At 45.5% G+C, this 22,556-nt stretch overlaps 1 protein-coding gene across 1 annotated transcript in view; it reads left to right on the top strand.

Annotated features, from left to right (window-relative positions):
- LOC122946852 (calpain-1 catalytic subunit-like) overlaps positions 1–22,556 on the top strand; it is a 62,075-nt gene that overhangs the window by 29,230 nt on the left and 10,289 nt on the right. The window contains exons 15-19 of the mRNA XM_044306711.1: positions 874–934; positions 10,021–10,079; positions 10,480–10,548; positions 12,295–12,373; positions 15,437–15,553. Coding sequence (XP_044162646.1) covers positions 874–934; positions 10,021–10,079; positions 10,480–10,548; positions 12,295–12,373; positions 15,437–15,553 — 385 coding nt within the window. The remainder of the gene's footprint in view (positions 1–873; positions 935–10,020; positions 10,080–10,479; positions 10,549–12,294; positions 12,374–15,436; positions 15,554–22,556) is intronic.

Raw genomic sequence — 22,556 nt, 5'->3', positions numbered from 1 at the left:
AAGCTGTTCAGAGTACCTTACATACTCGCGCCCGACATCTTCTCTACCTGTGCCTAGCCTCTGCGGCGTGCCCGAGATCACAGCTCTGTATGCGCAGGTAGAGAAGATGCCGGACGCGGGCGCGAGTATGTAAGGCTGGCGGACGCATGCGCTGTAGCGAGACTGAAGCCGGCTGAGTGTACGAGCCGGAGCCGGGATCGCGCTACAGCAGTCCCTCTCCTGCGCATGCGGGCTGAGAGCGCGGTCCCGGCACTGAGATGCAGCGTGTCAATCAAGGCGGCGGGAGGCGGGGAGAGCAGGATTGGAGACGCCTAGCCCGATGCCCCCTTGACTTCAAGCCTGACTTGAAGCACGGGGCAGCAGCTGAATAAAACATCGATTTCTCAATGAGGCTAAATGCTGGAAAACGAAGAAAAAGTGCAATAGGACACTACTATGTAGCACTATAAGGTACTCTGAACAGCTTAATAAGCGATTTTTTGGTGACCTGGTTCCCTTTAAAGTAGCTTCACTTTAGCTTACTATACAGTGACCTCTCTAGGTAGTATTATTTAGCTATACGGGCTTGAATTGGTACTGTTCTGACTTGCCTTGTGGCTTTTATACTGATTTGATGACTACATGATTAGGTGAGATGTGGGCGGCAAAAATGTAGCGCCTTACATTGACTTCTATGTAATGAGCTTTGTCTTAAGAGTTTCATGTATAGACAGGCTCCTTTATTGTCTCACTTTCTCCAATGCTCCTCTGTCGCAGTTCAGTGTAATGCATATGACAGATGTAATTTATTACAGTGCTAACCCTATATACCACTCATGGACATCCCCTTTAAATACAACAATTTTCTCTCCCAAACCTCCTCTCCTCTCGCAGGACGGTCGAGTTAATAGCGTTCAACTTCACAAGCTTTTGGCTTCATTACTGAACGAATTTGGTGAGTAAATCTAAACACCGGGAGCCCATGGACAACACTCAGCGCTGCAGATTCCAGACTGCTGCTGTTTTCTGCAAACAACTTCTTTGAGGCCTGTTTTGTGTCTACAGCTCCTATGCAGACCTATGTCTTTCCATGGATACAGACCACATACAAAACCTGTGCGTAGCCCAGTCCTGCAGTCTTGTGTTACTCCACTACCACCACTGCCCTCTCTTCAACCTGACCTAGAAACAGTAGCATGACTGCAAGGTCAGACTACACACAATGTTGTTTGTAGTCTGTAAACATGGAGACATATAGCTCTGCATTGGAGCTGTGTACACAACAAGGCAGAATAGCTTTAATCAAGGCTGTAGGAAAACTTGTATCATTTTTTTATTTTTTTTAAATGCAGTTTTTGGTGAAGTTCTTTGACCCAGAGTTAGATGTGAAGTTTAAGGACCTTTTCACACGGGCGAGTATTCCGCGCGGATGCGATGCGTGAGTTGAACGCATTGCACCCGCACTGAATACCGACCCATTAATTTCTATGGGGCTGTTCACATGAGCGGTGATTTTCACGCATCACTTATGCGTTGCGTGAAAATCGCAGCATGCTCCTCTTTGTGCGTTGCGATAATCCACGCAACGCAGGTCCCATAGAAGTGAATGGGGTTGCGTGAAAATCGCAAGCATCCGCAAGCAAGTGCGGATGCGGTGCGATTTTGACGCACGGTTGCTAGGAGACGATCGGGATGGAGACCCAATCATTATTATTTTCCCTTATAACATGGTTATAAGGGAAAATAATAGCATTCTGAATACAGAAATGTCACGGACGGTGTACAGGAAACAAGACAATGCAACATGCATATATGACTCACTGGATCCAAAGCTAAGGAACCAAAAGGGAGACCCCTGCACAAGACCTGGCACTTTCCCTGGCTGCTCAGCCTATGCAAAAATTTCAAAGGTGGATGGTTGCATATCCACGTACCTCGACTATATAACACCTGAACACCCTACAATAGTGAGGGGACACGACCACCGGCTCCCTACACCAGACACGGAGGGAGTCAGGGTCACCTGGGATCCAGCAAACAGAAAATAACAGATAAATGTACAGCACTTAACTTAGTAGCAGACTGGGAAATAGGATCAGCATGCACACACACTCCAGGAAGAAGTATAAGCCGCCCAGTAATGCATTATGGGGAGGAATTTAAAGGGATGCAATCAGTCCAACTACATGACAGCTGCGAGAGGCTAACGAGATGAGGAACTGAACACCACAACAAAGAAAACTCAAGGAGGAGGTTCTGAAAGGCTTCTGTCAGAGCTTCTCAGCTGTCTGGTTGTGACAGGACCCCTCCCTCTACGAGTGGACTCCGGACACTCAGAGCCCACCTTCTCAGGATGGGACCTATGGAAAGCCCTGATGAGACGAGAGGCCTTAATGTCCGTCACTGGGATCCACATACTCTCCTCGGGACCATAACCCTCCCAATGAACAAGGTACTGGAGAGAACCGCGGACAAACGAGAATCCACAATCCTAGAGACCTGAAATTCAAGATTCCCATCAACCATAATCGGAGGAGGAGGCAAAGGCGAGGGTACAATGGGTTGAACATAAGGTTTCAATAAGGACTTATGAAAAACATTATGGATCTTCCAAGTCTGAGGAAGATCAAGACGGTAGGCAACAGGATTGATGACAGACAGGATTTTGTAAGGCCCAATAAACCTAGGACCCAACTTCCAGGCGGGAACCTTCAATTTGATATTCTAGGGAGACAACCACACCAGATCACCAACATTCAGGTCCGGACCAAGCACACGTCTCTTATCTGCCACACGCTTATATCTCTCACTCATGCTCTTTAGATTATCCTGAATCTTTTGCCAAATAGATGACAAAGATGAGGAGAATCTGTCCTCATCAGGTAAACCAGAAGACCCCTCTCCCGAGAAAGTCCCAAACTGCGGATGAAACCCATATGCACCAAAAAATGGTGACTTATCAGAGGACTCCTGACGACGGTTATTTAAAGCAAACTCAGCAAGGGACAAAAAAGAACACCAATCCTCCTGATTCTCCGCCACAAAACAGCGCAGATATGTCTCCAGATTCTGATTGACGCGCTCTGTCTGGCCATTCGACTGCGGGTGGAAAGCAGAAGAGAATGACAACCGAACCCCCAAGCGAGAACAGAAAGCCTTCCAGAATCTGGAAACAAACTGCGTGCCCCTATCAGAGACTATGTCTGAAGGAATACCGTGCAATTTGACAATGTGATCAGTAAATGCCTGCGCCAGCGTCTTAGCATTGGGCAAACCAGGAAAAGGGATGAAATGCACCATTTTGCTAAAACGGTCCACCACCACCAGAATCACAGTCTTCCCCGAGGAACGAGGCAGGTCCGTTATGAAGTCCATGGACAGGTGTGTCCAAGGACGGGAAGGAATGGGTAAAGGAAGGAGAGGACCTGATGGCCGTGAATGAGGGACTTTGGCACGAGCGCAAGTCTCGCAGGCTGCCACAAAACCCTCAACCGACTTACGAAGCGCAGGCCACCAGAATCTCCGAGCGATGAGATCCAGTGTGGCTCTTGCCCCTGGGTGCCCAGCAAGGACCGTATCGTGGTGTTCCTTAAAAATCTTGTGTCTTAAAGCGAGAGGCACAAACAACCTCCCAGGAGGACAAAGATCAGGAGCCTCTGACTGGGCTGCCTGCACCTCTGCCTCCAATTCAGAAAAAAGAGCAGAGACCACCACACCTTCAGCCAAAATGGGACCCGGGTCTTCAAAATTCCCGCCTCCCGGAAAACAACGTGACAGGGCATCTGCCTTCACATTCTTAACCCCAGGGTGGAACGTGACAACAAAATTAAACCTAGAAAAGAACAAAGACCATCTGGCCTGTCTCGGGTTCAGACGCTTGGCTGACTCCAAGTAGGCCAGATTTTTATGGTCAGTAAATACGGTAATAGGGTGTCTGGCTCCCTCTAGCCAATGGCGCCATTCCTCAATGGCCAACTTGATGGCCAACAATTCCCTATCTCCCACATCGTAATTTCTCTCTGCGGAGGAGAGTTTTTTCGAGAAAAAGGCACACGGTCGCCATTTGGCAGGAGAGGAACCCTGAGACAAGACCGCCCCCACACCCACCTCAGAAGCATCAACCTCAACTATGAAGGGTAAAGAAATATCAGGTTGCACCAAGATGGGAGCGGAAGCAAAACTCTCCTTGATATTAGAAAAAGCCTTACGCGCCTCTACTGACCAAGAAGAAAAATCTACCCCCTTTCTGGTCATATCAGTGAGTGGTTTAACAATAGAGGAATAATTCAAAATAAACTTCCTGTAATAATTGGCAAAGCCCAAAAAACGCATCAGCGCCTTCTGATTCTCAGGAAGCTCCCACTCAAGCACAGCGCGGACCTTCTCGGGGTCCATGCGAAAACCAGAAGCGGAGAAAAGAAACCCCAGAAATTGAATTTCTGGAACCGCAAACACACATTTTTCCAGTTTCGCATAAAAAAATTTCTCCCGCAGGATGAGCAAGACCTGACGTAAATGTTCCTTATGAGTTTTGAAATCAGGAGAAAAAATCTAAATGTCATCCAAATACACTAATACAAATTTTCCCATCAAATGATAAAAAATGCTGTTCACGAAATGCTGAAAAACGGCTGGGGCATTCATCAAACCAAAAGGCATAACCAAATTCTCAAAATGGCCCTCAGGGGTATTGAAGGCCGTCTTCCATTCGTCTCCTTCTCTGACCCTGTTGTACAGGAAACAAGACAATGCAACATGCATATATGACTCACTGGATCCAAAGCTAAGGAACCAAAAGGGAGACCCCTGCACAAGACCTGGCACTTTCCCTGGCTGCTCAGTCTATGCAAAAATTTCAAAGGTGGATGGTTGCATATCCACGTACCTCGACTATATAACACCTGAACACCCTACAATAGTGAGGGGACACGACCACCGGCTCCCTACACCAGACACGGAGGGAGTCAGGGTCACCTGGGATCCAGCAAACAGAAAATAACAGATAAATGTACAGCACTTAACTTAGTAGCAGACTGGGAAATAGGATCAGCATGCACACACACTCCAGGAAGAAGTATAAGCCGCCCAGTAATGCATTATGGGGAGGAATTTAAAGGGATGCAATCAGTCCAACTACATGACAGCTGAGAGAGGCTAACGAGATGAGGAACTGAACCCTACAACAAAGAAAACTCAAGGAGGAGGTTCTGAAAGGCTTCTGTCAGAGCTTCTCAGCTGTCTGGTTGTGACAAGAATGCATAGTCAAATAGCGCTGGAGGGGTTAAAATAAATAAATAAATAATTTAACTCACCTTAGTCCACTAGTTCGCATAGCCCGGCATCTCCTTCTGTCTCCTTTGCTGAACAGGACCTGGGGTGAGCATTAATTACATCAACAGGACCTGTGATGACGTCACTCCGGTCATCACATGTTCCATCACATGATCTTTTACCATGGTGATGGATCATGTGATGGAACATGTGATGACCGGAGTGACGTCATCACAGGTCCTGTAAATAATGCTCACCCCAGGTCCTGTTCAGCAAAGGAGACAGAAGAGATGCCGGCTACACGAACAAGTGGACTAAGGTGAGTTAAATAATTTTTTATTATTTTTTAACCCCTCCAGCGCTATTGTACTATGCATTCTGTATTCATAATGCTATTATTTTCCCTTATAACCATGTTATAAGGGAAAATAATACAATCTACAGAACACCGATCCCAAGCCTGAACTTCTGTGAAGAAGTTCGAGTTTGGGTACCAAACATGCGCGATTTTTTTCACGCGAGTGCAAAACGCATGACAATGTTTTGCACTCGTGCAGAAAAATCGCGGGTGTTCCCGTAACGCACCCACACATTTTCCCGCAACGCCCGTGTGAAAGAGGCCTAAAGGTGCGCGTACACATAACAGCCAGGGTGGCCGACTGTCGGCTGACAGCGGCTCAGTGGTTAGCACTGGTGTCTTGCAGCACTGTGGTCCTAGATTCGAATCCTAGGACCCGTGTATGTTCTCCCCGTGTTTGCATGAGTTTCCTCCGGGTACTCCGGTTTCCTCCCACACTCCAAGGATATATTGATAGGGAACTTAGATTGTGAGCCTGGGGACAGCGTGCTGATAATGTCTGTAAAGCGCTGCGGAATATAGTAGCGCTATATAAGTGCATACAATAAATATAGATGAGATGGAAGGATCTGGCATGCTAAATTGTAATATGCCCTATCCAATGTTCTCACTCCCTATTGAACATATGTGCACACTTGGGCAAACTGAGAGTGCATGGGTATGGTGCAGCTGGGTGAAACAGCTGTTGAAGGTGTATGACCACCTTAAAGGAATTTTCCAGGAGTTTGATATTGACCACCTTAAAGGGATTTTCCAGGAGTTTGATATTGACCACCTTAAAGGGATTTTCCAGCAGTTTGATATTGTGAAATTTAAAGGAAGGACTTAAAGTGGTCTATCCTTTGGTCATCGGTATCTGATCGGTGGAGGTCTGCCACCCGGCACCCCCGCCAATCAGCTGTTTGAAAGGGCAGTGGTGCTCCAGTCAGCGCTGCAGCCTCCTTTCAGCACACCAAGCACAGCGCCGTACGTTGTATAGTGGTTGTGCTTGGTATTGCAGCCCAGGTCCATTCACTTGAATGGGACTGAGATGCAAATAGGCCATGTAACCAAAGAATGTGACATCACCAGACTAGAAAGAGGCCATGGCCTATTCAAACAGATGATCGGCGAAGTGCCGGGACTCGGACCCCCACCGATCAGACATTTATCCTTAGAATAGGCCATCAACAGTAAAATCCTGGAGTCCTTCACATTGGCTTTGACTACATTCCTGGTTTGGCAAAAAATAAAATAATTGCATCGAGAACTGCACCAAAAACGGCGACTTGTGACTCCAGCCTTAGAGCAGTGAAAAATGTTTGCAAAAGTCTACATACCCTCTTTTATATACATGTACAGTGAACAAAATCCATCCACTGAAACTATCCTTTCATTACGTGCACGGTCTTGACTGACTCCTCATCTTATCCCACCCGTCTGCCCCTTCCGTCATGCGCTAACTTATATCCCAAGTCCAATCTCGCCCACGTACGCCCACAATTTACTGCTGTCATTCTGCTATGAAGGTGCCATATTAGCAGAGCTCAATCACATGTGAGTGTTTATGATGCCACTCCTGCTTGTAGATGCTTTGGTGCATGACAAACATCCCCTCCACACCTAGTAAATCCTTCCACAAACATGGCCATGGACAGCGTAGCTCAGCTCTGAGTCACCCGTCTTGTGCTAGGTTTGGTGGACGTGTAATACCTATGCTTTTAGCACTTGTAGCCTTCTATATAGCCCCTTCTCATTGCTTAGCCTCAGTTCACAGTTACAATAAGGTCTTAGGAGGCGAGCGGCAGTACCCTTTCCTGACTCAGGGAGGCAGCGTTCTGACAGATTAGGCTTCCATCCCTGCGCAATATACCGCAATGTCCCTTAATACCTACCAGTATTAGTAATAGGGATCTCATGCTCCACGTGCCGTACAGCTGTGAATGGAGAAACTGGAAACAGCTATACTTGAGAATCGGCTGTGTCCAATGACCAACCCACCAAATAGTAACCTTGGAGAATCCCGAGTTCAGACCCTTAACGGGGTTGTCTCATCTTAGACATTGATTTCCTATCGCTAAGATATGCCGTCATTGTCACCTGCTCCTATCTCCAGAACATGGCTACCAAAGTGAAGGAGAGCCAGGGGCGGATTGCGAACTTAAAGTGGCTCTGGAAAAAAAAACTAGAAGTGGGCCCATGCTGTAGGTGGGACCAATCTGACAGAAGGCAGGCCAACACAAGTAGATGGGGTAGGCCATAGGACAGCAAAAAAAATATAAAAAAAAATACCGTCCCAGAAGACCTAAATATGACAGTGCATGCCCCACAAAGTGTTCCTCTGTGGTAGACATCAATAGCTGCCACGTTCTGTCCTCCTCCTCTAATTGTCTGTAATTACGATAGTGAGCAGGGTGCTTACGAGGTGAGGCCACGTAAGCGGTGAGGGATCTTACGAGGTTTTTTCAGCCTGTGGCCTGAGACACCTGTGTTCCTGCGCCATTTGTACACTGTCTCATATAGTGGCCTAGAAGGTGAACAGCAGGGCAGGGAGCCATGGGTTCCCATGAAGGATGAGCGAAGTTCTAAAAAATTTGATTCGGCTGCTTTGCCGAATTTCACAAACAAATTCGCTTTGTGATGAATTACTTCGTTACAAAGCGCATTTGTTTGTGAGTAGCGGGCGCAATGATGGGGAATGGCGATTGCTCCGCGCCCGTCACTGAACCCCTCAGATGAGTTCTGATTTGGCTGACAACTCCTCATCCCGACTCCCCTATACACCTATGAAAAAATGGTATAAGCCACATGGAATGGGGCATAAAATCCAACCTGCCCGATCCTTCTTTCTCCTGACATCTACAATCAGAGGTGACCACCATGCACGATACATGGTCTCCTGACTATCAAGTTGCAATATATACGGGCATTTTTAGCATATTTTTATGGCATGCTTAATTGATCCCATTAAGACAGAAGTATGTACGTATTAAACAGGTCATCTCATGAAGACAGACCCTGTCCATATACTGTATTACGACGCTGGATAAGAATCGCCTGGCTGGCAGCAAGCCTGCCCCGGTAAAATCAGCTGTTTGCTGGGGGTGCAGGAGTCGGACTGCAGCAGATTTTTTTCTGAAAAGGGTTATCTGTGATCAGAGAACTGCTTTATGGACAAGGAGTGTGTGCAACCTATGCCCCAGCCCAGAACCAATGGTTATACCAGCATTACAACTGTTGTGAAACTACAAATCCCAGCTTCCTCCATTCTCTTCTATTCTATTCAGTTCCAAGTACAGCTTAGTAAGTGTGCATGATGGGAGTTGCAGTTTTTACAACATCTGGAGCGCCGGAGGTTTTTGACCCCCAGCTATACAATGCTCTAGCCATGCGAGAGGCTCAGCCTACAACTGGTTTAGGTTGCCCCTTGTTGTGTGGTGCCCATACACGTTCAATAGCTCTCGGCCATAAGCCCATACACTCTTGGTTCGGCCGAGCCTGTATATGTTTTCAATGGCAAGAGAGGAGAAATCTTGTGCCAGACACCTCTGATGTCTGGTCATACACCCTACAGGGAAATTTCCCGGTGAGTCTATTCCCAGGGGGCCGTCCGAGCCCCCCTCACAGCTGCCGGCTGGCTACATATGAATCTGATGCTCTCAGCACTATTAATGCTCAGAGCATCGGGTACTTATGTAGCTGGCCAGCGGCCGCATGTTCCCTCCTGTCCTCAGAACGGTGATACAGTTGAATACTGTGGTGAGGGAGGCAGCATTTTTTGCTGCACTGTGGTATTTGGTTCTGCAGGGGCGGTATTTTGTGCTGCACTATGATATTGCAGGCCCCGCCTACTTCTGTTGTCCCTGCTTACTTGTGTTGCCTTGTCTTGTGTCACTTTGAACCCGCCTACAACATGGGGCCACTTTCATAATTTTTTTCAGGGGCCACTTTAAGTTCACAGTCCGCCCCTGGGCTTATCTATCGGGACAAGCATCAGGGGAGAGTTGGGAACTCTAGAGACACATTAGATTGCTGGCTGGGCCCGCCGAAAACAGTAGGTTCTGCCAGAAACAGTAGGTTCTCTGACAATACTCTGATTGAAATCTCTTAATGTGCCTCCTACAGCCCATGCCACAGAAGCCATCGTCTAGTAGCCATGTAGATTATAGGGTGAGATTTATCAAACTGGTGTAAAGTAGAACGGGCTTAGTTGCCCATAGCAACCAATCAGATTCCACCTTTCATTTTTCACAGCTTCTTTGGAAAATGTAAGGTGGAATCTGATTGGTTGCTATGGGCAAATAGGCCAGTTTTCCTTTAGATAAATCTCCCCGATTGTGTCTTATGTATTTTTTATCTTCCTTTGTGATCTGCTGCTGCATACAGATGTCCTGTATAGTGATGTCACGTCATGTACTTCTATATATTTGCAGTTCCCCTCTTGCCAAAGTTCTCCTTGGAGATCTGCCGCTCGCTAATGGCCTCAATGGATGTATCCTTATGTGATGACTTATCTGTATGGTAACGCCCCATATAAAGAGCATAATGGGGGAGATTTATCAAAACTGGTGCAAATGAAAACTGGCTTAGTTGCCCATAGCAACCAATCAGATTCCACCTTTCATTTTAAAGAGCTCCTTTGTAAAATAAAAGGTGTAATCTTATTGGTTGCTATAGGCAACTAAGCCAGTTTTCCTTTGCACCAGTTTTTATAAATCTCCCCCCATAATGACCAGAGGTTTAGTACAGATGGAGATTGTTGATGGAAGTTCATCTAGTCATCCGGTCCTGGACATACCCCTCATGAATAACAGGTGATATATTGCTGCGACACTTTGGCCCCCTCCGCAACTCCTCCTGAATCTCTGTTATGATGACGTGACTCTAGACAGATATCAGCTGCTGGATCCCTGGCGTTGGAGCAGTTTTGCATACTTTGGAAGAAAATCCTAGCTGGAACGGTGCGTTTGTCCCTTTTGTATGTGTATTCTAGTATTGCTGATGGCTGGTTATATGTGTTGCAGGCAGTCCATATCATCCATTGTAACCACTGTGGCAATTCCAAAAAGAACTGCACTTTCATTGGGAATCGATACCAGCTTGTGTGCCTGGTACTGTGGCGCATCGTGTTGCAGTATATAGGACAAGCTGCAGTACCAGGCATGGACGCCCTTAGGGCCCATTCACAAGGTGTCGTTTACCTTCAGAATTTTGGCACAGATACAGCTCAAAAATTTCAGCATTGGCCACCTCACATTGTTTTCAAAGAGAAGCCACATAGCTGGCGGTTTAAAGATAGGACTACACCAGTGTGTCCAACACCAAAAGTGCAGTGTCCAACACCAACAAAGGACGATGACACCAACAGAGGACATGTCCCTTCTTGGCGCAGTGTCCACCATCAACGAAGAATGGCCACACCAACAAAGGACATGTCTCTCCTTGGCAAGTTGTCCAATACCAATAAAGGACGACCACACCAACAAAGGACTTGTCCCCTCTTGGCGCAGTGTCCAACACCGATGAAGGACAACCACAACAACAAAAGACATGTCCCTTCTTGGCGCAGTGTCCAACACCAACAAAGGACATGTCCCTTCTTGGCACAGAGTCCAATAAGACGCCGCTGGAAGCCCCGGAGAGTATCCACTTGCCATTTAGCTGCAGTCAATGGGGCTAAACCACGAGTGGACTAAGGCATTAAGAATGAAATAGGCAAAATACGCCATGTGAACCTACCCTCACAGTCAAGCAATTTTGCCTGCGTAAACAATTAAAGTGGAGCTGCTCTTACAAGAACCATTGATGATTTTGATTGGTGGGTGTCCCAGATGTAGGACCTCTACTGATGAAACATTGGAGGTCTCTCCTATGGATGGAGCATCAATGCTAAAATTCTAGAGGACTCCTTTAATCCAAATATAATGTATTTTTAGCTTTTTTACTCCCAGACTGCCACAGATTAGCCAAGAAAGACAGGGTAGGCGGTTACAAGAGAGAAGAGGAAAGGACTATGCATTTCTCGAATGCCTGGGTGACTTCGTGACTAAATGATAGCTACACAGAGAAGGGGCTTCTCCTCCCCTCTCACAGCAATCAGTTTTACAGAAACTGCAGCTCCATCCCCCTCCTCCACATTGTGCTATTTACTGTAGATGGATTTCTGGTGACTGAGGAGTTTTGCTGTCAGACAAAGGGGAACTTGAAGCTTCTGGAGAATGAGGAAGATATGACTTACCCCTAATATATTACAAAGTGTCATGTATTTGCATATACTGCTGATTACTGCTAAATAAAATTATAATGACGGGTATGATTTAAAGGGGTTTTCCGAGTGTTTTACACTGATCGTGGAGGTCCAACTCCCGGCACCTGTGCCGATCAGCTGCTTGAAGAGGCCTCAGTGTTCTGGTGAGGGCCACAGTCTCCTCGTAGCTCACCATGCACAGCGCCATACACTGGATAGCAGCTGTGTTTGCTATTGAATAGGAATAAGGTGCACCTCGGACCCCTTTAGACCAGATACTGATGACCTATCCTGAGGATAAAACACTCGAAAAACCCCTTTAGCTGTGAAAAAAAAATCTCTAAATGTTATAGATTCTGTGGATTTTATGCACTTGTAGAAGTCCTACGTGGGTGGACATGGTTTATAAAAGTCTCCACTTTATTCGAGGCATCTAATATTAATCTGATTTTTCATGCAGTGTATATTTGCTAATTTGCACAAAGACAAGATTGACAGAATTTCCGTTGATCAGCTGGTAGCGGCTCTCCAGTCTGCAGGTAACAGCATGACCTAGATATACTCAGATCGCTCAGTATGCAGGGCTTGCAGTACTTGGACATCTCTTATTTAACACACAGTCAATTGAGTAGATTTTAGAGAAGCTGAAATGTTTAATCGAGCAGCATTGCAGAATGGTGACTGACTGCAGCATCCTCCCCTGCAAACAGGTATTGCCGATGTAATATGGAAAAAAATCCCAAATCCTTGACTTGTCCTTGCCTATTAAGCTGTAAATTCTAACATGCTTTTTAAAGGGGTAGTCCAGCTTTTTGATATTGATGACATATTCTTAAGATAGATCATCAATATCAGATCAGGGGGGTCCAACACCTGGTATTCCCTACCCCCATCAATCAAGCTGCAGTATTCTGGGACTTCAAGTAAATGGGGACTCAGCTGCAGTACGCTGGGACTTAAAGTAAATGGGGACTCAGCTGCAGTACGTTGGGACTTCAACTGAATGGCAGCGGAGCTGCAGTATGGTGAGACATCAAATGAATGGGGACTAAGCTGCAGTACTCTGGGACTTCAAATAAATGGGGGCTGAGTTGTAGTACACTGGGATTTCAAGTGATTGGGTGCTGTGCTGCAGTACGCTGGACTTCAAATGAATGGGGACTGAGCTGCAGTATGCTGGGACTTCAAGTAAATGGGGACTGAGCTGCAGTTCGCTGGGACTTCAACTAAATGGCAGCTGAGCTGCAGTATGGTGAGACATCAAATGAATGGGGTCTAGGCTGCAATACTCTGGGACTTTAAATGAATGGGGGCTGAGCTGCAGTTCGCTGGGACTTCAATTGAATGGGACTAAACTGCAGTACGATGGGACTTTAAGTGAATAGGGACTGAGCTGTAGTACTACAGTACAACCACTACACAGTGGTCAGAGTCTTCTGTTCCTGATTCCAACCCTATTTAGTTTCTGACTCCAGCGGTTGAGGTGCTGGGGTGTCGGTACTCCACCAAACTGATATTGATGGCCTAGGTCAGTAATATCAAAACGTTGTAATACCCCTTTAACTATATATGGTTCTTGGAAAAACCTCTGACAACTAACATGTTCCATCAAAAGTGGTCATATAGCTATTTTTCAGACTTTAAAGGGCCTCCCTCAATTACAACAATGTGGCCCAAGATAGACATAGATTAGATTGAGGCAATTCATCTGCATTATAAAAGCTGCCATTGGTGGTGAGTGACACTGCCAGTAATGCAGAGATTTGGCATAGTCGCCCACCATACAGTAGATTACTTCTTAACTATTTGTGGATTTAGTAGGTGGAGGCTAGTAGTGGTTATTCAGATTACCAAAAATGGTGCACAGGAAGACTCGTTTCCCTCTATTGTGTTCCCAGTAAAGGCTGTCTTTGGTTTGGTCAACCCTTTTTTTTTTTTTTTTGAAAGGTCCCCTAAATGCAAGTGATCACAGGATTTCCTGCTCCTGAAAGCCCAAGTTGTAGCCTGCAGTGGAACCTGGCAGCAAGTGTTCAATTTCCCTGCAGCGCCACCGCAGGACAAATTAAGCATTACACAGTTCTCATTAAAATCAAAGGGCTGTCCATGTAATGCATGCATGCACCAGATCCTCCAGAGTTAAAGAAGAAAACTTAGCGGCTTTTTGCTCCGGTTTATAGTAGAATCTACTGAACCGACGACCCCCTCTAATTAATAATTAGGTCTTTGAAAATGTTTTCTTTAAACCAGACACTTTTTACTTTCTGCTATTTAGCATTTTAGTCGCTAGTAACATTCTTGGCACTTAAATAAATGTTGTGAATCAGCATTAAGTGTTAGTTACAGAACAACATGCTGAATAATGCTAAAACGTTTGTAAGACAAGATGGGAACATGTTGAAGAACATGCTGATGGGTGCACTCACGTGCGCACACACATACAGTATATACACACACATACAGTATATACCTACATACACATACATACTTGCAAATATAAAATTGTTGCTCACAACAATAAAGATCACAGAATCAGCTTATGCTCCCCTCATCCTCAGGCTTACTCCCAATATTGTTTTGTGCTGCTTTGCTATGTCTACCTGTATACTTGATTTGCTTGTGACCTACCTCATAGAGAGGGTCCTCTGTGTACATAAAACGCAGACCTGGCCCAGTAAAAACCTCATCCGCTCCTAAGGCACGTAAGGCTACTTTCACACTTGCGGCAGTGTGATCTGGCGGGCAGTTCCGCCGATTTGGATGTGACTGAAAGCATTTGTGAAACGGATTTGGATGCGGATCCATCTCACAAATGCATTGCAAGAACGGATTCGTCTCTCCGCGGACAGATGGATCCGTCTTGTATTTTTTTTCACATTTTTACCGGTCTGCGCATGCGCAGGCCGGAAGGACGGATCCAGCATTCCGGTAATTTGAATGCCGGATCCGGCACTAATACATTCCTATGGGGGAAAATGCCGGATCCGGAATTCAGGCGAGTCTTCATTTTTTTTCGTAGCATGCTACGGTTTTATCTTTTGCCTGATCAGTCAAAAACGACTGAAATGAAGACATCCTGATGCAAACTGAACGGATTACTCTGGGATATGCCTGATCAGTTCCTTTCCGGTATAGAGCCCCTGTGACGGAAGGCTAGTGTGAAAGTACCCTAAGTCTAAATGTAAGCTGGACTGGTGGACAGGTGGAAGAGAGTATGACTTTAGAATCAGACTACACAAGGAAAGCGTGTAGTCTGTAACCATAGAGATATGTTTGTCTGCAGAGGAGCTGTAGACAGATTCAGGTTTGTTAAGTTTCCTCAGAGCTGCCAACCTAAACCAACTGCAGCAGAAGAAACCAAAATAACAGAATTCAAGCCAAGATGGATCCATCACATGACGGACTTATAATGGGGTCTGTCGGGTTCCATCATGGGGTCTGTCATTTCATGAAAAAATACTGCTGCATGCTGCACTAATTTTTCTAGATATATGATGACATCTGCAACAGAGGCTCCAAATATAACCTCCACTGCAGATGTGAACAGCGGCTTACATGCCATTTTACTGCAGTGACAAGCAGATGATTTTCTTTGTTTCTGGTAGGTCTTCCAGCAGATGATTTTTTGGTTCGTTTGGCTCAAGTAAGATATGCAGATCCAGATGGCTTCCTCAGTTATCCAGATTTTATCTGCTGTCTCCTGAAGCTTCAGAGTCTGACAGGTAGGTATTTAAAAATGCTTCACAATAGCAGTTTGGTGCTCCTCCATGCTACCCAATGGTGAATGGAAGCAATATCACCCAATTATAGTGCATGCGTTAGCAGTTGTAGGTTGGTTGGTTGTCCCAAATACTGTAGGTTTCCCAGTATTCTATTAGTTGCCAGAAGATTGAGAGGACTTCCTACATTATATATTAGTACACCCCCAAACTAATATTTCAGGGTTTGGTCATTCTATGCACCCGCTGTGGAGATGGTGGAGAAGATAAGTAATGGACCTTTTGACCTGAGATAGCGGGTTGAGATCTGGCCACCAGGAAAGGGACCCTGTTTAGATATTTACTTTATGGCCCTTCTTTTCAATGTTCACATCTACACTTTGTTAACATTTCCAAACATTCTGCCACATCTGGACTGGGCTTAATGACCTAAGTTGTATCTGCTTATTTTTTTTTGTAAGTTCTTCTCAATGTTCTCATGCTTTTTCATTATGTGACCTCTATCCTTCGCCCCGTCATTGAAAAGGAAATCCCTGGTTCCTCTTCCCATTGTATGCCATGTGCTTTCATACTTAATTCTCTTCCTCAATTCCTCATTCTTTGCCATCATGTATTTAAGCGGTTCTCCGACCCCCCCCCCCCAAAAAAAAAAAAATCCCAAAATAAACTAAACCTCTACTAGTCCTAGCTGTTTTAGTTTATCTAAGCCAGAGGTGAAGCTTCTGGGCCCTCGTTTTCAATCTGTAACAGGGCCCCCACCTACCATTTAGAATACTGGTCTCTTCTTATATGGCAGAGGGATATTTGGGGGCTGCCCACTCAGCAGGAACTGGCCGTGGAAAAAACCTAAATGTGGCCCCATGTTGTAGGCGGGTCAAAGAAGGTAGGTCAACACAATTAGATAGGGTCAGCAACTCAGCATAAGGCCGAATGCACACGGCCGTGTTCTGCGGCCGAGAGCGGTCGGTGGTATGCCGGGCTGGATTCCTGTTCAGAGCAGGAGCGCACGGCGTCATTGGTTACTATGACGCTGTGCGCTTCATGCCGCCGCTGCTGTACAATGTATTACTGTACAGCAGCGGCGGCATGAAGCGCACGGCGTCATAGCAACTAATGACGCCGTGCGCTCCTGCTCTGAACAGGAATCCAGCCCGGCATACCACGGACCGCTCTCGGCCGCGGAACACGGCCGTGTGCATTCAGCCTTAGTATGTAGAGACACCAGAAGTAGACGGGGCCAGCAATACCATAATGCACCAACAAAATACGGTTTTCCTCTCCACAGTATTCAACTGTATGATTGTCCTAAGGACGGTGATACAGTTGAATTCAGAAGGGCACCCACGGCTGCTGGCCAGGTGCATAAGTACCTGATGTTCCTAGCATCAGACCAACTAAGAGAGGCAATAGGCCTAACTAACTGTGACAAAGTCCTCAAAAATAAAAATACAGCCACAAAATGGGAAATTTTTAAAAGCATCCTAAAATCTGATTGTGAGAGGTACATACCTTATAGGAATAAAGGGTTAAGGAACAAGAAGAAACCAATGTGGATAAATAGAACTGTAAAGAAAGCAATAAATGACAAAAAGAAAGCATTTAAGTCACTAAAACAGGAGTGTGGCAAGGAAGCACTGAAAAACTATAAGGAAAAAAATAGAATATGTAAAAAAACACATAAAAGCAGCCAAACTAGAGACCAAGAGATTAATTGCCAAAGATAGCAAAACTAACCTAAAATGGTAAAAAGTATAACTCTTCTATAAATATTTTGTTTCCACTGTATTCTGTCAGATGAAAATGCAGAATATAAAAGTTAAAGGGGTTATCCCACTTTGCCTTTTTATACTTACCTGCTGCCACCGCGCCGTTCACTTCCTGGATTCTGATTTAACAGTGATCATTATGATGGGATAACCCCTTTAATTCCCCATTAAGAGTGCCCTGTCTGACCCAGGAAGAAGTACAGCGGCGTCTTAAAAAGATTAAAATAGACAAATCACCAGGACCAGATGGCATACACCCCCATATCCTAAGAGAATTAAGTAATGTCATGGCCAGACCCTTATTTCTGATATTTAAGGACTCTATACTGACAGGGAGTGTTCTACAGGATTGGCGCATAGCAAATGTGGTGCCAATATTCAAAAAGGATCCAAAAACAGAGCCTGGAAACTATAGGCCGGTAAGTTTAACATCTGTCATGGGTATACTGTTTGAAGGTTTTCTAAGAGATGAAGTACCTCAAGGAAAATAAGCAAATAATGCCATATCAGCATGGTTTCATGAGGGATCGGTCATGTCAAACTAATTTAATCAGTTTCTATGAGGAGGTAAGTTCTAGACTTGACAGCGGCGAATCAATGGATGTCGTGTATCTGGACTTCTCCAAAGCATTTGACACTGTACCACATAAAAAGTTGCTATATAAAATGAGAATGCTTGGACTGGGAGAAAATGTCTGTATGTGGGTAAGTAACTGGCTCAATGATAAAAAACAGAGGGTGGTTATTAACGGTACACACTCAGATTGGGTCACTGTCACTAATGGGGTACCTCAGGGGTCAGTATTGAGCCCTATTCTCTTCAATATATTTATTAATGATCTTGTAGAAGGCTTGCACAGTAAAATATCATTTTTTGCAGATGACACTAAACTGTGTAAAGTAATTGACACGGAAGAGGACAGTATACTACTACAGAGAGATCTGGATAGATTGGAGGCTTGGGCAGATAAGTGGCAGATGAGGTTTAACACTGACAAATGTAAGGTTATGCACATGGGAAGGAATAATGCAAGTCACCCGTACATACTAAATGGTAAAACACTGGGTAACACTGACATGGAAAAGGATCTAGGAATTTTAGTGAACAGCAAACTAAGCTGTAAAAACCAGTGTCAGGCAGCTGCTGCCAAGGCCAATAAGATAATGGGTTGCATCAAAAGGGAGAACATAGTCCTACCACTTTGCAAATCACTAGTCAGACCACACATGGCGTACTGTGTACAGTTCTGGGCTCCTGTGAACAAGGCAGACATATCAGAGCTGGAGAGGGTCCAGAGGAGGGCAACTAAAGTAATAACTGGAATGAGGGAACTAGAGTACCCTGAAAGTTTATCAGCATTAGAGTTATTCACTTGAGAAAAAAGACGACTGAGGGGAGATCTAATTACTATGTATAAATATATCAGGGGTCAGCACAGAGATCTCTCCCATCATCTATTTATCCCCAGGACTGTGACGAGGGGATATCCTCTGCGTCTGGAGGAAAGAAGGTTTGTACACAAACATAGAAGAGGATTCTTTGCCTGAGGAGGTGGTGATGGTGAGTACAATAAAGGAATTCAAGAGGGGCCTGGATGTATTTCTGGAGTGTAATAATATTACAGGCTATAGCTACTAGAGAGGGGTCGTTGATCCAGGGATTTATTCTGATTGCCTGATTAGAGTCGGGAAGAATTTTTTTTCCCCTTAAGTGGGGAAAATTGGCTTCTACCTCACAGTTGTTTTTTTTTGCCTTCCTCTGGATCAACTTGCAGGATAACAGGCTGAACCTGATGGACAGATGTCTTTTTTCGACCTTATATACTATGTTACTATTATATACCCAACCGGCAGCCATGAGAAGGGTTTAAGCGGCTGTCTGGGCATCAGCCCACATGGAAATTTTCATGTAGGACCTATGGCTAATCCGCCTGTCACAACCAGACAGCTGAGAAGCTCTGACAGAAGCCTTTCAGAACCTCCTCCTTGAGTTTTCTTTGTTGTGGTGTTCAGTTCCTCATCTCGTTAGCCTCTCTCAGCTGTCATGTAGTTGGACTGATTGCTTCCCTTTAAATTCCTCCCCATAATGCATTACTGGGCGGCTTATACTTCTTCCTGGAGTGTGTGTGCATGCTGATCCTATTTCCCAGTCTGCTACAAAGTTAAGTGCTGAACATTTATCTGTTATTTTCTGTTTGCTGGATCCCAGGTGACCCTGACTCCCTCCGTGTCTGGTGTAGGGAGCCGGTGGTCATGTCCCCTCACTATTGTAGGGTGTTCAGGTGTTATATAGTCGAGGTACGTGGATATGCAACCATCCACCTCTGGGATTTTTGCATAGGCTGAGCAGCCAGGGAAAGTGCCAGGTTTTGTGCAGGGGTCTCCCTTTTGGTTCCTTAGCTTTGGATCCAGTGAGTCATATATGCATGTTGCATTGTTTTGTTTCCTGTACACCGTCCGTGACATTATAAGCCGCCAAGACCGTCTCAAGCATGGATCCGGTTTCACTTTTGGCTGAACGCTTCCAGGGTCTTTCATTGGAGGTAGCTGATCTCCGTAAGACTTTTTCTCAGCTTCAAGTGACCGGTTCAGCTTGCGTTCATGGAGTTTGTTCTGAGCCTAAGATCTCGCTCCCGGATACGTTCTCCGGGGGTAGTGAGAACTTTGTGCGTTTTAGAGAGGCTTGCAAACTCCATTTTCGCCTTCTTCCCCATTCCTCTGGTGATGAGGAACGGAGGGTGGGGATCATTATATCGCTGCTCAGGGGTAACGCTCAGTCTTGGGCCTTTTCGCTGCCGGAGGGGGCACGGCCTCTCCGTTCAGTGGATGAATTCTTTTTAGCCCTGGGTCAGATATATGATGATCCGGATCGTATTGCTCTGGCTGAGTCTAGACTACGTCTATTATGCCAGGGTAAACAATCCGCAGAGATATACTGCTCAGAATTTCGGAGATGGGCAGCTGATACTGGTTGGAATGATGCTGCACTCCGAAGTCAATTTTGCCATGGTCTTTCAGAGGGATTGAAAGATGCATTTGCCTTTCATGAGAGGCCTATTTCCTTGGACTCTATGTCTCAGGCCGTTCGTATTGACAGGCGTCTTAGAGAGAGAGGAGAGATATCTCCTTCCTGTCATACTCAGTCCCAGGACTGTGCAGCGGTCTCATTCTGTGCGCAGGGGTCTCGGTCGCTGTCAGCCCCTTCTGAGCAGGAGCCCATGCAGCTGGGGTTGATTGCTTCTGACAATAGAAGATTCAGCTCGCATGGGAGGGTTTGTTTTTGTTGTGGAGGTATAAATCATTTGGCAAATGTTTGTCCCTCTAGGAGATTCAGGCAGTTTTCTGGGAGTAATAAAGAAACAAACAGGAAAAAATCTTTTAAAAATGTTCCGTCTGTTACTATTGGCAGGGTTGAGGCGGAAATTGAAGGTTTTCCGTTTGCTTGTAGTTCCCGTTTTGTCCTGCCGGCTAGGGTGGCGCTAGAGAGCAAGAGCATTTTTTGTGAGATTTTTGTGGATAGTGGAGCAGCTGTCAATCTCATTGATAATCAATTTGCAATAACTCATGGTTTCCAGGTGCGCACTTTGGGAAAGGATATTCCTGTTTTTGCTATTGATTCCGCTTCACTTTCTCAGAAATCATTGAAGGGCATAGTTCACAATATCCGTTTAATTGTGAGTGATGCTCATGTTGAGGATGTGTCACGTTTGCCTACTCCTCTAGTGTTGGGGCTACCCTGGCTCACTAAACATAACCCCACCATTGATTGGCAAGCGAGGCAAATAAATGGTTGGAGTGACTTTTGCAGAGAGACATCTGTTTCTGAGGTTGCTACTAAGACTGTACCATCTTTTCTCTCTGAATTTTCGGATGTCTTCTCTGAGAGTGGAGTTCAGGATTTGCCCCCGCACAGGGAGTACGATTGCCCTATTAATCTCATCCCAGGCGCCAAGCTGCCTAAATCTCGTTTATACAATCTTTCCCAACCTGAGAGGATCGCTATGCGTGCTTATATCTCTGAGAGTCTGAGAAAAGGACACATACGACCCTCGAAGTCACCTGTTGCCGCTGGTTTTTTCTTTGTTAAGAAAAAAGATGGTTCTTTAAGACCTTGTCTGGATTTCAGGGAGCTGAACAGTATCACTATTCGTGACCCTTATCCGCTTCCTCTGATCCCGGACCTGTTTAACCAGGTTGTTGGGGCTAAAGTCTTTTCCAAATTAGATCTAAGAGGGGCATACAACCTGGTCAGGGTCAGAGAAGGAGACGAATGGAAGACGGCCTTCAATATCCCTGAGGGCCATTTTGAGAATTTGGCTATGCCTTTTGGTTTGATGAATGCCCCAGCCGTTTTTCAGCATTTCGTGAACAGCATTTTTTATCATTTGATGGGAAAATTTGTATTAGTGTATTTGGATGACATTTTGATTTTTTTCTCCTGATTTCAAAACTCATAAGGAACATTTACGTCAGGTCTTGCTCATCCTGCGGGAGAATAAATTATATGCGAAACTGGAAAAATGTGTGTTTGTGGTTCCAGAAATTCTATTTCTGGGGTTTCTTCTGTCCGCTTCGGGTTTTCGCATGGACCCCGAGAAGGTCCGTGCTGTGCTTGAGTGGGAGCTTCCTGAGAATCAGAAGGCGCTGATGCGTTTTTTGGGCTTTGCCAATTATTACAGGAAGTTTATTTTGAATTATTCCTCTATTGTTAAACCACTCACTGATATGACCAGAAAGGGGGTAGATTTTTCTTCTTGGTCAGTAGAGGCGCGTAAAGCTTTTTCTAATATCAAGGAGAGTTTTGCTTCCGCTCCCATCTTGGTGCAACCTGATATTTCTTTACCCTATATAGTTGAGGTTGATGCTTCTGAGGTGGGTGTGGGGGCGGTCTTGTCTCAGGGTTCCTCTCCTGCCAAATGGCGATCGTGTGCCTTTTTCTCGAAAAAACTCTCCTCCGCAGAGAGAAATTACGATGTGGGAGATAGGGAATTGTTAGCCATCAAGTTGGCTTTTGAGGAATGGCGCCATTGGCTAGAGGGAGCCAGACACCCTATTACCGTATTTACTGACCATAAAAATCTGGCCTACTTGGAGTCAGCCAAGCGTCTGAACCCGAGACAGGCCAGATGGTCTTTGTTCTTTCTAGGTTTAATTTTGTTGTCACGTTCCGCCCTGGAGTTAAGAATGTGAAGGCAGATGCCCTGTCACGTTGTTTTCCGGGAGGTGGGAATTTTGAAGAC

The sequence above is a fragment of the Bufo gargarizans genome, chromosome 9, assembly GCF_014858855.1.
Source record: "Bufo gargarizans isolate SCDJY-AF-19 chromosome 9, ASM1485885v1, whole genome shotgun sequence".
NCBI lineage: Eukaryota > Metazoa > Chordata > Amphibia > Anura > Bufonidae > Bufo > Bufo gargarizans.
Note: the sequence above shows the minus strand (reverse complement) of the source record. Positions and strands in the feature narration are given on the sequence as shown.